Source organism: Anas acuta, chromosome 1 (genome assembly GCF_963932015.1).
Source record: "Anas acuta chromosome 1, bAnaAcu1.1, whole genome shotgun sequence".
Taxonomy (NCBI): domain Eukaryota; kingdom Metazoa; phylum Chordata; class Aves; order Anseriformes; family Anatidae; genus Anas; species Anas acuta.
In genome coordinates, this window is record NC_088979.1 from 69663081 (window position 1) to 69679561 (window position 16481).

The window sequence follows — 16481 nt, forward strand, 5'->3', positions numbered from 1 at the left end:
GCTTCAGTCTGTGTCTCTTGCTTATTCGGAAAAACAAAGATGTGGAAAATCACCAGCCAAGAGGCACCCAGGAGACGCGGGGAGGACACGCAGGGATTTTAGGAAGAAACGCCACCTCCCCTTTCTGCAAGATCACCCGCGGGGCTTCGTGCCCCTGGCTTCACAGGCACAGAGAGGCGAGGAAGAGCCAGCTGTGCCAGCAGAGCCGTTCCTGCAGTGTTACCAAATCCCCACCGGGGCCATGCAGCCTGCGGGGCCGAGGCCGTGGCCGCTTGCAGCACCTCGGGGGCCTGACTGGGATCTCGTGACGGAGCACCCGGTCCCCACAGGGGCTCAGCAGCTGCTGCTCCCCGGCCTTTCCCTGCCGGCTCCCTCCGTGGGGAGGCTTCTTGGCTTTTGTTTAATCCCTGCCTTATGAGCGGCACGCACCTCTCTGAGCAAGGACTGGTGCTGATTTAAATTGGGGTTGAGCAAGAGCGCGCTGACAGGAGAGGCTGTATCAGGAGCAGCAGCTGCTGCGCCCTGAGGGGTTTTCTTCATCCTCGTGACCAAAATCTATAGTCATGGGTGAAGCATATTTATGCCCAGCCAAGCTGGAGAAATCCCAAATAATCCTTCGCAGGCAAAAGAGCTCTGCTTACATAAAAGCAGGCGGCACTGACCGCCCAGGGAGCTCCTGCTCTTCCTGACTGAAGATCAGGGAGGGACCGGGCCCTTCCTACAAAAGGGCGAAACCACAAGGAGATAAGCCTTCGCTGGAGTTTTGGGCAACGCCATTGAGTGGGCTATTGCCGGGGTGAGTAGCTACACCTGTGCCCGTCTGGAGGGTTTTAATGACCGTGTCTTCATTAGCTCTACCCTTTGCTGCTGTTGCCAGGAGGGTGGGAATGATAGCTGCAGATGACTGTCTGGCTGGAGGATGGCTTTAAGGGCTGGAGACGGCCAAATTGTATGCAAAGGAAGGTTTCCAGGGAGAGAACAGTTGGGCTGGACGCTCGAGGAGAAGAAGCTGCAGCAGGGCAACCTGGGGAGCGGTGGCAGATTCAGTAAATACTCGCGTGGTGGCGGTAACAAATGCAGCGCTATTGTCTGAGGGCATGCCCGTGGGTAAGAGCAGACGAGCAGCAGTGTTTAAATGCTGCGTTAATATGTATGGCGCGCCGATACACTCCCCCAACGCGCTGCTGGGACAGACCTGGGCGCTATAAGAAGCAGCAGGAGCAGCGGCACCGGAGCAGCGCCAGGCAGCGGGAGGGGAGCGAGCCAGCCCAGAAGGAAGCACCGAGGGCTGGGGAGCCCTCAGACAGAGGTACAGGGGCGCGTGGCTGCCATCAGCCAACTTAGCTCTCCGCTTCTGCTTTGCAAAGCAGCCAAGTTAGAAACAGGTGAAGCATGTGGTGGTGTTGAGTTGAGGAAATTGTTAAAATAATGATTTGGCTGGGTGAGAGCAAGCGTGCACCTGTTGCTGCAGGGTCACACCGCTTGTCCCTGAGGTCCACACAGCCTTTGAGAGCAGCCTGCAGGAAGGCAGGCAGGGGGGATGTCCGCATGGTGGGTGGGGCGGGAGATGCCGCACCAGTAGACCAGGAGCTGGTGGGACTGGCATCAGAAATACCCAAAGAGATGGTGCAGGATGGGGTGGGAGCTGCGCTCGGCCTGGCACGGCCGATGGGGTTGCCTCCGAGCTGTTTGTCAGCATGGGATTTCACACTGTATATTTTTTTATTGTGTCCAGGCGAGTGTTTCTTCCCATTGCATGACTTGATTTTACTCCGCCACGGCACGTGGAGAGGAAGTAACTCAAGTCACCTGACAAAGAGTTGACTGGGAAGCATGGTTTTCTCCATTGAAATTCCTTTAGAAAAAAATGCTTTGGGATGTTTGTAGAAAAAAAAAAAAAAGACTGTTTTTTTTTTTTGTTTGTTTGTTTGTTTTTTCTTTAAAGTTATAATTCAGGTGGGAAGAAGGAACAAATGCTGTGAGGGTGGGCAGAGACGGAGGGGCTGTGCTGGCAGCCTGGGTGGCAGCGCAAGGGCAGCCCGCGGCTGGTCCCTACCTCTGGCACGACCGCGCTGCCTGAAACACAGGCATTTGGCAAAGGATTTGGCCAAAGGATTTGGGTGGGAAGGATTGCCAGCTTTCTGCTGAGAAACGCTGGAGTTTGGCTTAGGGCCGTAGGTTTTTTTAATCTCTGCATTTGGCTAGGTGATGACTACGTCGGGATAATCCCAGGTCAAACGCGGTTATTTGCTTATCTGGGAGAAGCTTTCATTCCGTGGGCCACGTGAGCGCAAAATTAAAGCGTTTGCTCGGTTCTCACACGGGCAGAGAAATGCGTTGCTGGTTCCTGTGCTGGTTCGGGACGGGCCCTGCCAGCACCCCGAGCACCCGGAGCTGCAGCAGCCCGGGCTGGGCACCTCGCGGGGCAGCCGGCGGCACGGCCGGGAGCGGGAGCCAAGGCTCGATGGTGATAGCACAGCTTCATCACGGGAATAATCTTCCCTCGCCGTTCAAAGCAACTTATGCTACAAAACCCTCCCCTGTGTCTTATCAGCCTGCCCTTTTTATCATCTGAGACGTTCGTTTGCCCGTAAATTTGGGGAGAGCGGGCTATCCCTGGGGCGCACGCGTGGTGCAACGCCTGCTTTCCTCAGCTGCTCTCATGACAGGAGCAAAGTGCTGAGCCAGGGCTTTTCCCTCTCACATGCCTGGCTGCTGGCACTGCCAGCCGGGCTGTTCAGGAGGGGCTTGGTGCGTGCCTCATTGCTCAGCTGCCTGCTGATGGAAGGGGAAGCGCGGCAGGTTACCTGCTGGCCGCAGATAGCATCAGCGATTGCGCCTTGTTAAGCGGCTCCCCAAGCAGCAGCCGGGTTCATTGGAGCAGCACTGGAGAAGAGGCAGCAGCCCAGGTCTCGTAAGGCTTTCCTGGGCAGGTGTGGTGTTTTGGTTCACTGCCGAGTGTCGCATTGGTGCCCTACGGCTTGAGAGAAGCATTCAGCTGCCGGACCCAGGGAAAATGTGCTTAAAATTCCTTGGTTTGCACGGGCTGCCGTATTCTTCTCAGCCTCCAAACCCTCACTGCCCGTGTGGCAGTGACACCCGTCAGCCCTGTATGGGCTTTAGGCGCGATTCCAGGAGTCTGAAATGCCAATAAAATTGTGCAGAGGGGATGCAGCCAGGGTGACCGTGACGTTTTTAGCCTCTTGTGTTTCTCTTTGGGGATCACATGGCAGGATTTGGTGGTTTCTGCCTGGAATTGCAGTTTTTCCTGCATGCTCGTCTCTGATGCTTTGGTGCTGCGGCCAGCAGGCCGAGAGGTGCTGCACAAGAAGATGCGGGGCAAAAGGATGCCTCGAGGTGATGAGCATGGGGTGTTTTGAACAGCACTTTTTGGGGTTGGTTCATCACTGGTGGTGGGACTTGGTGCCATATGAAACAGCTGGTGATGAGGTGGGTGCGTGCGCCTTGGGATGGGTCTGTGAATCAGTCCCTGACCTTGTCCCTTGTGGTCCCTTATCTGCTGGCCCTGCTTTGCTGCAGCAGGAGGGGGATCCCACGGAGGTGAGCAGAGCAGGTCCCTGCTCACCAGACCCTGGCTCAATGACACGGTGAGGCCAGCGTTAAAAGTCTCTGAGCATCAAGTCAAAAATATTGCAGCCACACGGCACCAAACTTCAGCCCCACAGAAACTCACTCCTCCAGCTCCAGCACGGCTTAACAGGTTTTAGAGGGTTCATTTTTGCTGGCACCTCGTGACACAGCCTCATTTATACTTCAGAGCCAGTGTTACCTGAGCATTTCTATGCTGGAGCCTGGCCATTGTGGCTGGTATCAAAGCGGAGACCCGGAGACGCTCAGCATATATTGCATATAAATGGTATGTAGACGTGGCACTTGGGCAAAAAAAAATGATGAGGTTGAGGAACTACCACCCCATCCCATAATGCAGTGTGTAAAATCACTTCCTAGCATGCATGTTGGCTGTGCGGCCTCAGCATGTTCTTCTGACATCATTTTTGGGGACAGGTGGATACATACAGTTCTAGTTTGGGGCCCCTCACTACAAGAAGGACATCGAGGTGCTTCAGCGAGTCCAGAGAAGGGCGATGAAGCTGGTGGGGGGTCTGGAGAACAAGTCCTACGAGGAGCGGCTGAAGGAGCTGGGCTTGTTCAGCCTGGAGAAGAGGAGGCTCAGGGGTGTCCTTATTGCTCTCTACAGATACCTCAAAGGAGGCTGTAGCGAGGTGGGGGTTGGCCTGTTCTCCCACGTGCCTGGTGACAGGACAAGGGGGAATGGGCTAAAGTTGCACCAGGGGAAATTTAGGTTGGATGTTAGTAAGAACTTCTTTACTGAAAGGGTTGTTAGGCACTGGAACAGGCTGCCCAGGGAGGTGGTGGAGTCACCATCCCTGGAGGTCTTCAAAAGACGTTTAGATGTAGAGCTTAGGGATATGGTTTAGTGGGGACTGTTAGCGTTAGGTCAGAGGTTGGACTCGATGATCTTGAGGTCTCTTCCAACCTAGACAATTCTGTGATTCTGTGATCGGGGGAAAAAAATCAAAGCTGTGTTGTCTGAGCCTTGCCTTGTTGTGCAGAAAACAGAGCAGTCCCTGGTTCCCATGTGCGAGCATTTTCACTCCTGGTGATTGCTGGCTCTTCCCGCTTACTTTGAAGCATATTAGTGCTAATTAATTATCTGCAAATCTTATCCTTGGCTCACCTGCTGGGAAACAACGCCTGCACTGAGGCAGCAAGCTGTAGGAAGAACACGGTGTCAGGAACTGGCTGGCTCCCAGGGAATCTCTCCCATCTCTGGTGGGCGGGTGCAGCGGCGGCGTCTCCATCAGCGCTGAATGAGGGAGCCACCGGGGCCCCTTTTGTTTTGTAACAGCTGAGTTGTGGAAGTTATTGCTCAAATCGCAGGCGGGGCCAGTGCCAGGGCAGCGGCCAAGCCCCGAGGAAGCAATATGGGGTGATGTGGGGCAGAGGGATGCAAACAAGACGGATTTTTGGAAAGGATCCCGGGGAGGGGATCAGCCCTCTGTGGGAGCAGGGACCGGGATGGGAGCTCCACAGCGCTGGCGGCCTGCAGGTGGCATTGTACAGAGCATAATTAGCTCGTCTGCGTTGATGAGGCAGAACTTTGCTCCTCTGAAATGAGGCTTCCCCCAGCCATGCCCAGCTCCTGCCCAGGTCCCCTCCTGCAGTCTTCTGGGCTTTCCCCGGCACTTCTCACCTGGGGGAGGTTTGCTCAGGAGGAGCCTTGGCTCCCTGAGCCCAGTCCCAGCCCAGGAGGTGCTAGGGTAGGATGAGAGGCCACAGAGGTGTCACGGGGGCCTCCTAAATCACTCCATTTTGTGGGATTTGGGGGCTTTGCCATTCACAAATCCCACTTCTAAGCGTTGTCATTACGATCTTCCCCAGAGCGAGAGCTTTTCACGCAGCCTGTTACTGACTCTCTTCCCCTCAGGCCATGTGCTCCTCCATCAGAATTGAACCCGTGGTGAAGGAGAAGAACAGGATGGGAGAGTGCCCGGTCTGGGAGGAGCGGGAGGACGCGCTCGTCTACGTCGACATTAACTCCCAGAAAGTCTGCCGCTGGAGTGCGGCCACCGGCCAGGTGCAGAGCGTGGCTGTGGGTAAGGGGCCGCTGCCTTCAGGGCCATTCGCTGCTCCGTCTCGCGAGTCTGATCCGGGTCTGCAGGGGGAAAGGTGAGGTCCTGAGGGCTGTGTCCGCCCAGAAGGGGGAGAGAGATGGAGAACACAGAGCTGGCGAGCTGTGCTCCTCAGGGGAGGATGTTACAGACATCTGCAGAAATGTTGGCCTTGCTCTGTTGGCATCAGCTCGGCCTTTCCTGGGCCAGGAATGCCCTGATCAAGCCCTCTGTGAGGTGGGGTGGGGTGGGGTAGGGCCCACTGCTGGCCCCAGAGGTGCCCATCATCTCCCGTCCCTCTCGCCTGCAGATGCCCGTGTTGGCTCGGTGGCACTGCGGCAGTGCGGGGGCTACGCCATCGCCCTGGGGACCCGGTTTGCCTTTCTGGACTGGGACACCCAGGCGGTCACCACCATCCTCGAGCTCGAGAAGGATAAGCCCAACAACAGGTTCAATGACGGGAAAGTGGATCCAAAGGGGAGGTTTTTTGCTGGTAAGTCGCCGGCAGAAATTTTCCCTGGAGCAAAGAGGAACTAACGAGGGTGTGTTGTACACAGCGCGCTTCATTCCAGGTTCTCAATTCCTTTGTTGAATTCCCCACAAAACCCACTGCCGCCAGTGCGAGCCATCGTGTGAGTAGTGTGCTCGGCTGCTGCTTCAGCCTCCAGTCACCCAGGAGAGGAGGACAAGTGGTGCTGGATCCTTTGATCTAGATGAGGGCAGAGGTTGCCCAGAAGGGCCACCAGGCAGGAAGGCTCCGCTTCTGCTTTGCAGATGGTTTCCCAAAAGTCTGCCTGTGCAGGCAGGGGAAAGCCATCAAAGGGCTTACGTGGGTGGGGAGGTTTCTGGAGGTGCAGAGGAGGATGTGGCTCCTAGACCAAAGCAGGCGCTGAGGCTCGCAGCCTTCAAATGCAAGCACTGCGCAGCCCATAGGAAAAGGTGCTGGCAGAGCAAGCGGGGCTGTTGGCACTGGCCGCAATACAGATAGGGACCCCTCAGGTTTTCCTCCTATCCACACTGGGAGCAGGGAGCAACTGATGTGAGTGAAAATGGCCCTGCCAGCCAGCCACATCCTCTTATTTCAAATTTGCCAAAATCAGCAAATTCGTTTGGCTTCTGGTTGTGCTTTAGGGCTCATGTGTCACTAGAATGAGAATAGGAGAGAAGTTAAAGTACACCTCTTTGTATACCTGTTCCTAGCTCTGTGTGGCAGATCAATGATTTCAACAGCAGTTTTGGCCAAATGTTGTAAAACAAACTCAAGAAACCTTATAAAATAGGAGACCAACAGAAACAGATTGCCCCAACTGAAAGAAAATGTAAATGTCTCCTCTAGGGGTCTTAATTATATTTCAGAGCTCCCTCCTTGGAGAAGGGTGAATCTGTAAGATTCACTTCTGTAAGAGTGAATCAGAAATTAAATAACGAATGCAACACTGAGGCATAAATTAATTAAAAATATCTCACCTCTGTTGTTCTTCACTTGTGATTTACAGCACCTGTATTTTAAGGTCACAGCCCATTTAAATAATAAAAGTAGCCTATAAATAGCAACAACAAGAGCCTATGATACTTGCCTACATCCTTGCTTCCTCTCATTGTGAGCAAAACCTCAGCACTTGGTGTCTTGTGGCTTTCTTTGTCTTTGGTGCCTACGACTGAAACCACACGGAGATGCAGAAACTCGCCCTGCTGTTGGCCAGGATCACTTCCCCCGGGCAGCTTCTCCTGGACTGCTCCGTGTCTCCACCTCACCAGTCTTACAGCACCCCTTAGTCCCGTTCTCACTGCCATGAAGAGGGCATTTTGCTCCTCTTCTACCATCCTGCTGTTTCCTGTGGGGTCTTTGCCATCCTCAGGTGTGTAGGATCTCTCCAGGCCCATTTCTGCAAGGTCTCTGTCCTTGCAGTGGCTCCATAGCTCAGCTGCTTTGTCACTGGGGATGGAGATATTTTTGTCACCTGGGGATGGAGATATTTTTCTTCCTATTTTAGACAGCTTGGGAAATATATGCTATTGTAAGGAGGCAATCTCTATCAAATGAATAGTAGGACATACCATGAAAGCTTAAAGAGCATAACAGCAATATCTGGTGCTAGGATTTCTTATTAAAAGTTAAAGGTTTCTGACAGAGCATGAGGAAGTTACTCCTGTGGGAGCAAGCTGCTTCTTACTCAACACTCCTGCTTTCATTTCAGGTACCATGGCTGAAGAGACAGCGCCGGGGGTCCGGGCGAGACGACAAGGGGCTCTCTATACTCTTTTCCCTGATCTTTCGGTAATAAAACAGTTAGACCAGGTGGACATCTCCAATGGTCTGGACTGGTCCCTGGACCACAGGACCTTCTTTCACATCGACAGCCTGGCATACGCTGTGCATGCCTTCAGCTATGATGTGCACACTGGAAAGATCGGTACATGCACTTTTCTAAATTTGGTGACAAGTAGCATTATGGCTCTTTCTGCAGCAAGACCTGGGTGTGTAGTATCTTGTGATTTATCTGACAGATCTCGTATCTCTCAGCAGGCTGACCATGATTTTTCTCAAATTTAGGTATGGTGCAGGTGTATTTGGTGAGCACTCTTTTGACAGTCCCTCAGCTTTGGCATTTTCACCTGGATAGATGGCTCATATTTAGGCCTGTCCAAGGAGTTGCAGGGATGAAACCTTTTATACCAAGAATTAGCTTCTGTGATGCTGTTTATTCTTGAGTGCCATCTACTGGAATGCCTCAACTGTATTCGCTTCATGATTGCCAATACAGAATGAGCATGTGCATGTCATAGAAATGTATTTTAAAATCAAGTTATCATTGCGACTGAAGCTTCTTAATTCTGAAGTTAAGGCTGCCTGCAGATGTTTGGCAAATTTCTCTTCAAGTCATTTTCTGGACAAAGATTTTTTATCATAATATCTGTGAAAAGGAAATTCAAGCGAGAGCACAAATGATGTAGCCTCATTTTAAAACTGTGTGGAGTATTTTTGTGCTGTCTCAACCTGTTATGCTCCATAGGAACTATGTGGCTGAACTGCCTTTCTCTATGCTGTCATCTGTGTGAATTTGGCAAATGGATGGGTGAAAGCCATACAAAGTAACTGCAATTACTCAGATTTCTGTTTTCTCCTCTAAGATTTTAGGAGATAAGATTTCCAAAGAAGATATAACACAAATTTCCCTCTCAAATACAAAATCCTGATGAGGATGCATTCCCCAGGCTTGGCCCGGTGCTGGTGCCTGCATTTTTGGGTGGTGCGGTGACTGCAGGGCCTGCACCACAGCCCAGCCTGCCAAGCATGGTTCCTGGGTCTAGTCAAAGCAGGGGGCTTTGCTGGCCATGAAAATAAGTCCAATCCTTGATCTATACCTAGGAGAGATGCCATTATTCGTGGGGTGCATCACCCACAACAAGACTGCCATGAGCAACGCAGCCCAGGAGAAGCGGCTGTGCCTGGGAGGTTTGTCACGGGGACAGGCCCTCTGGTCCTCGCCCCTCAGTACAGGGCAGGAGTGCTCAGAAATGCCGACACGATATGAATTTTACAGCACGTTTTTCTCACAGAACATGAGCTTGTCTGCTGCCAAGAGCGGGGAAGCTGCCGGGCGGGGACCTGCTGGGGACCGGCAGCCCAGGTCACCCAGCTCCGTGCCTCTGCCCGCAGCCTGCCCCAGGCTCGTGTACCGCTTGGAGGAGGAGGAGGGGATGCCCGACGGGATGTGCATTGACGCCGAGGGGAAGCTCTGGGTGGCCTGCATCGACGCCGGGAGAGTGATCCGTGTCGACCCGGAGACGGGTGAGGCCTGCCCTGGTGGCACCTTGTTTGTGGGGACATGGCCCGACCTTCACTAACAGCAATTTCCCGTTTGCCTCCTCCCTACAAAAAGGGAATTGGGAAACAGTCTCTTTTTTATTTATTTATTTTTTTTCCCTGCAGGAAAAAGAATCCAAACCGTGAGGCTGCCGACGCCGAGGATCACCTCCTGCTGCTTTGGTGGGAAAGACTACGCAGAGATGTACGTGACGTCTGCCTACGACGGGCTGGACGAGGCCACCCTTGCCAAGGAGCCCCATGCAGGAAAGATTTTCAAGGTGATGGGTTTTGATTTTTTTTTTTTTTTTTTTTAAATCAGACCTGTCAGGCCTCACAGCTCCTATACTTGCGTGTCTGTATAGCATATTCTGTAATATACTGTAAGGAGGAACTGGGTGTCACTCCTATTTCTTACTATAATTTTGTCAGTTTCAGAAATTCCTCTCCCTTAAATCTCAGTTTTCAGTTGTGCCAGGATATCTAAATATTTACATCACAGATTGCTAGTTTAAAAATTAAATGCTTACATTCACCAGGGCAAAAAGTTGCATCCCCATCCCAAAAATTCGGGGACTTTTTTAGTCTGTTAAGTGCTACCTTTTAAATAATTAATAACTCATATTTTTGTATAGGGTTCTTCAATCCAAAGTTTTTTTCTCTCATCATTTTGCAGTCCATTAGCAAAAAGGGAATTGGGAGAATAAAATGCTCTTCTGAAACAGCAATTACTGTCACTGAAAGTTAAGCATAACATGAAAGGGTTGGGCTGTTAGTGAGGGGAAATGTAAAAAAATTAAACTTTATTATCAGTTTGGCAATAGGATGAAGACATGTTCCAGGAGGGACGGGGATCTAATCTGGGATCTGGGACCTCCTAATTGAAAGGGCATCCAGAACAGATTTCCCATGCCTGAGAACTGATAGATCTTTCAAGCAGACAATTTTAGGAGGTCACAGGAAAACTAAAGACCAAAAGATCATCATGAACCTTGATTCTTTTTTTTTTTTTTAATTTAATCTCTGTTCCTCAGTTCTTCAGCTATAAAAGGGAACTGATATTTTCTAAAACTCACATTCGTCTTGTATGGGCAAAGTAATTTAAAAGTTACTATGGCTTGTTTGGATAACACAGAGCTAAGTACCACATGTAACAGTCACAAATACTGTGTAAATTAGCAAAAGTAATGAGTGGTGCTTGATAATCTTGAAGATCTTAATGGTATATGTTTCCAAAGGACTCCATGTAATGGCTCTTTCTGGGTTCTTCTTGAAGCAGGGGATCCCTGATGTAGGGATAGGTTGCGATGATTTATTTTTGTCCATTTGAATGTTTCCATTGTGCTCAGAGATTTATCTCCTTCCTTCCCTCCTTCCTATTTTCCTCTCTCCCTTCTTCCCTGCCTCTCACTTTTTTTTTTCCTCTTTGTTTAACAGATAACAGGCCTGGGCGTTAAAGGGATCCCCCAGAATTTCTTTGCTGCTTGAACGCTAACACTACATAACAAAAATAACAACGGAGAAGTGCTTGCATCTTGTAGTAATTCTGACAAGGAGAAGTCCGATGAACTACAAAATTCATCTGTGTGAGGATTTCTAAACCCATGTTTGTGAAGGTGATTGGAATTGAAGATATTGCTATACGATAGGTTGGAGAGGTAAAGTTAACATGTTACATTTTGACATCTTTTGTGACTTCACATAAAACGCTTCAAGCTCAAGCTTAGGGTGCTTTTGAGCTTTCTGATGGCCAGCTCTGGATTTTTGTGTCTGCGTTGTTCCTGAAGCAGATCTGACTCCCATTTTGTCTCGTCATGATACAGTGATAGAGCAGCAATGATACGGCAGATTTTAATACATATTTTGAGTGTGATGCCTGGAACTGGACTGCTTCTTTGCTGTGGAATTTCCCCCACGGTATTTTCTTAGTGGTCAGACTTATTTGTAGTATTCAAGCTCCAATTTTAGATCCTGGCTGGCCTGCTTCCATTTGCTTTGTCACAAATTTTTGTCTTGTCTTTAGGACACCATTTATGCACTGAAAATAAACTACACAGCCATATTTAAAAGGTGTCTATGGATTTTTTTGCTCTGCATTCAGTCATGAATGCAAAAAACATGGTGACCACCCACAGTCTGGATGCAAACAGGCTGTGAGCTACCAGGATGGCCTATGGCACTAAAAACTGATGCTCCATAGAAATGACCTGGCAGAGGTCACATTTGGCACAGCCATGGACTTCCCTTTGCTTTCCATATCTTCTTATTGAATGCACAGCTTATTTCTTCTGCTCCTGTTCCAAGTCTTTACCTGCTTTTTTTTTTTTTTTTTTTTTTCCTTTCAGATGCTCTCTTTCTTCTCTTCACCCTGAGTTTCTGTCCCCACTTAGAGTAATCTCACATTTTGTCAGCTTTCTTGTGTCTCTTTGTGGTCCGTATTGCTCAGTGTCAGGTATGAAATCCTTGTCCCCGCCTTCAGTGCTGTGCTCAGGTTCCTGGCTGCATTACCCTCACCTCACCTCCTCTTTCTTCTCTAGGAGGTCAAACGTGGCTTATTGACCTTTCTCCCTCTGCTGAAGATGTGCAGGTTTTTTTCCCACACCAAAGCTGACACTGGCTTCTCAGGATTCATACAGAAGACTCTCACCCTAACCTTGCTTCTTGGAAAATAGGATTACACTTAAAAGTGAAGAAAATTGCAGCATTTGAAAGTGTTATGAGCTAAATGAGTCTGTTAAAGGCACTACCTAGATGTGGGAAGAGGAAGTTTTGCATTTAAAACATTTTTCTATTAAACAGAGGCAGTGCTATTTGTAGTTTGTGAATTGAACTAACTCTTCCTTCCAAAATTGAACTCTCCATGGACTAGTCTCTGAGCTGTCCAAAGCCAAACTGAAAAAAAAAAAAAAAACATCAAAAACTAACAAACAAACAAAAACCCACAAAACTTCCAGTTTCAAGAAGAAATGAGGAAGGTATCAGTTTGGCAAAGATTGAAGTTGATGGGGCACTTTCAGTGCTCTGGGTCCAGGTGCGCAGCGAGTTACTGCTGCCAGTTTGGTAGGCGGCTCATTTTAAAGACTTTGTTCAGAAGCATACACCACTCAGTCATTATTTTCACTGAAGTTATTTTAACAACTGGAGTAAATCTTAATATAGGCCATCACTATTTTAAGGAAGTTTATTTTTCAGAAACTTGTATTTTTGCTCCAGAAATGGAAGAGAGAGATAAGGAAGGGAGACATCAGTAATTTTGGGTGCCATACTGTGAATTCTTCCCTATCATTCAATATTTGTCAGATATGGTTGTTTTCTCCTTTGATGTTACCTTTCACTGTAACTCCAATAGCTTCTGCCAGGAGTTGGGGTCCCTGTTGGCTTGGTTGAAGGGACTCCTGAATACGGGGTTTTCCCAAATGGCATCAGCACCCCTGCAGGGAGCCAGGTCCTGTCCAAAACCTGTCCAGACTGATCAGGTGGGAGGTGGATGTGAAGTTGTTCACTTCTTCCCTCTGCTTCTATTGCACGTGCTGCAGGCAGGGCAAAAAGAGCTTCTCACATGTGAGCAAGTGAGATGCACTTTGGAAAAAGCTGACAGACATGGTTGTGTAAAAACAGAGTGCCATGGGACAGGGCAGGGGATCTCCCGGTGTTTCCTAGATTTGTACAAACCTGGGCCCTGAAAAAATTATTCTTGTCTCCTACAACTCCATGAGCTATATAGTTCATTATCCTGTGAGTAAGAGCTGATTATACCACAGCAGTATGGAAATCCCAACTCAAGGTGTATTTTAGAGGTTATTTAAATGAGAACCCAAAGCTGTGCTGGATTCACTGAACCATTGTGACCCATTTGATCCCAGCTGGGGCAGCAGATTCTGTCCCATCAGAAGATACAGCTCTGTGGAGATCTGCTTGATCTCAGGAGGAGCTCCAGAAGCTGTTTTCAGGAAAAGCTTAGTGCACGTGCAACGACTCTTCATTGAATCAATTCATTTTGATCTGTCTTTTGCTTGTTTTCTTTAGTTACTTTCTAGAGAAAGGTTTGATTTCTGTAGCTATCCTGTGCATAGCTGGTGAAATATAGTCTTTTAATTGAATTTGGTATCTTTATACTGCCTGGAAAGACGGACAGCACATAATACGTTTTCAGATCCTTAATGCTGACACTGATTTTACAAAGAGTTCACCAGTGCTCATTGCTCACCACATCAGACGTTTCAGTGCCTTTCTCTGAAGCCAGTTGGCCATTCTGCCACTGCCTTGAGTCACCTCTCAGACACCCAGCTCTTTGAGCAGGGAGTAAGAACTTGATGCCTGAGGAGGAGAATCTCCCCAAATAACTCATGCATGGAGCACCAGGGAAACTGCAGTTGTTTGGAAATGCGGAGCAGGATACACAGGGTAAAGGTTCTTGGCCCATTCCTCCGCTTCACTCCTACCTTGGTCTGGAAGGTAGGTGAGTCCATACAGCTGCACAAAGCCAACTTGACTGAGAAATAAAATGTTTGGCTCATTCTACCATTTGCTCAAGCACCAGGCTGCTGTTTGTTTCCCCAGTTATGATTCCAGTAGTAATTAGGCTGATGGGGGTTCTTACCAGCAAAGGTGTTAAATGCCTTCTGGCACCGTGCCTATGCCAGACTGGTATAAGGAACATGGACAATTGTGCAAGATTTCCTGTTTACCCGCTCTGGAGAGGAATGTGAAGGCAGGATGTTTGGAGGATAGTCAAGTGTCTTAATCTTTAATAAAATAATAATAAAAAATAGGAAATGTATGCAGACAATTCATTTAATAAAAAATATCCAATTATTTACCAAATTGTCTATCTAATAGCCTATGTGCTCTTCCAGAAAAGAAAAGTAGATTGTTTTGAAACAATATGCACATGAGAAAACCTTATTACTCTGATATTTTTTCTAGAGCTTCCCTGGGCATGCAAGCCAGGCTGTCTTGTTTGCAATTCTCTTGCTCTCCTTCCCCCACCTCTGAAGGGAGGTACCATGTGTGCCTCTCAAACTCCAAGCTCTGAGGGCTTTGGGATCTCTCTCAGCTCAGCAGGGCTTCCCAAAAAGGAAGATCTTGAGGGCAAATTTCTCTCCGCTGCCAAAAGGCTCACTATTTCACTTTTCAGATTTCAGAAGTTATTGTTTTATGATTTTGCTTCCTAAAAAGTGTGTACTGAAAACCTTGGGGGGCTGTTCTCCAGCCTCATTAATCAAGAGCAGGATGAAGGCAAGAAGGAGGGAGGTATGGGACTGAGTTTATTCACCTTGTGCATTTTGGGAACAACATGGTACCTATAGTCCTCTGTCATCTCTGAGATGGCTACTGGGTGGCCCAGTAGGCGCATTGGTGTGGGTCAGCCCCGCAGGGTGTGATGCATGGCAGGGAGGCTGCTGCCTGCCCAGGGATCACCTGCTGATGGGGCATATCCCCTGCATGGGTCATGGGCAGAACATAAAGGAGCTTGTCAACAAGGTTTCCCTTGTGAGGGATTGCTCTCCACATCCTGGCCTTTGTTTTCTGTGTTTCTGAACTGGGTAAATTGTAGTTCTCTTGCATGCTTTCAGCTGGGGATGTTTTGGTCCTTACATTTCCTAGCTTTTGTGGACAGCCTGAATGCCCTTTTTCACCTGCCTGAAAAGACACGTCTTTGTGGAAACCTAATTGATCTAAGCTTTGGTTTCCAAATATTTGTAAATGGAGCTAGGGTGCAAATGAAGCTGGTTAAACATCACAGCCATGCTGGCATTGCTGCTGCACCCACAGCCCTGCAACTGGCAAATGCAGTGATGTAGGATTTGCCCAGGGAAATGCTGCCATCACCGTCCCTGGGGGTGTTCAAGGAGAGGTTAGATGTGGTGCTTAGGGACATGGTTTAGTGGGTGACATTGGTGGTAGGGGGGTGGTTGCACCATATTATATCAAAGGTCTTTTCCAACCTTAATGAGTCTATGGTTCTTTGATTTGCTCTGCTGGCTTTTACTGTTGTATCCAGGACTCTGGCAGAATAGAAGAAAGAGTTCTTAAACCCAGATAAGGAGACTTAATCATTTTTTTATAGCAAGCTTTGTTTATCTGTTTATTGTTCAGATTACCCACTTAGTATCAAAAAGAAACTCTGAAGATTGTCTTTTTGTTAATGAGAAAGGGATGGGCACAAAGTAAATGGCTTAAAATGAAAAGATCTCTAAGTGCCACCTACTGCAGCTAAGTAAGTCCTTGACAGAACAAAGAGGTAGCTAGCTGCCCAGGGGAAATAAACTGGCTTTGCATAGCTTGTTTATTTTACCTTGACCCTATCATGCTCCATATCCACATCAGCATCACACTGACAAACAACTTGAATTCAGATCTTTGCTACCTCCTTGCTGTTATCGCTGTGTCAATGAGAACCGAGATTTGAGTGGGTGATAATGCACAGCCTACAAAGGAGAGACATTGGACTTTGATCCACTATTCACTTGAAAACACTCTTGGAAAATGAGAAGTCATTTGCCATACAAACTATTAACAGGAATATTGGATGATCTGGGCGGGTTTGCTCAGCAGATGGGCCTGACTGGGAAAATGGCTGCAGGAGCAAGAGGCATCTCCTCAGGAGGTGTATGAGCAGGAACTGGTTGTCCTGTAAAGAACAGCTGAAGGGCAGAAAGAGCTGTAGATCAATTTGTTTTGTCCAGAACTGGAGACCACTTTAGCTGCTGAAAGAAATAGCTTATTGGCTTTGCTTGGGCTGCATGTTGCAGTATTGCCAACTTGAAACAGTTGGTGTTGGTTCTCTTCCAGCACCCAAATAAGACCCATGTGAACTACAAACGCAAGCGGTGATGACCTCTGAGGAGATGCAGGACCCTCGTTCTTCTTATTTTATTTCATCCTTTGTCTACTTAAAGAAGAAAGTGTTAAACTCTGTGTTTAGTAGCACTCAAGTAGCATTACAGAAAACTAGACATGAGTGAATAACCTGCCAGGACAGTGGTATCTCCTGGAGACAGCTGGTATCACAGTGT

General features: G+C 48.6%; 1 protein-coding gene across 2 annotated transcripts; it reads left to right on the forward strand.

Annotated features, from left to right (window-relative positions):
- The first annotated feature begins 631 nt into the window (after positions 1–631).
- On the forward strand, positions 632–11531 carry LOC137856340 (regucalcin-like). 2 transcript variants are annotated; one of them, XM_068681627.1, is made up of 7 exons: positions 632–796; positions 5471–5639; positions 5965–6147; positions 7853–8068; positions 9316–9447; positions 9589–9743; positions 10900–11531. In XM_068681627.1, the coding sequence occupies exons 2-7, from the start codon at positions 5474–5476 to the stop codon at positions 10948–10950; spliced, it is 903 nt and encodes a 300-aa protein (XP_068537728.1). In that variant the 5' UTR covers positions 632–796; positions 5471–5473; the 3' UTR covers positions 10951–11531. The 2 variants fall into 2 exon arrangements, with proteins under 2 accessions (XP_068537728.1, XP_068537733.1); XM_068681632.1 differs by lacking the exon at positions 632–796 and adding an exon at positions 890–1309.
- The last annotated feature ends 4950 nt before the right edge of the window (positions 11532–16481 follow it).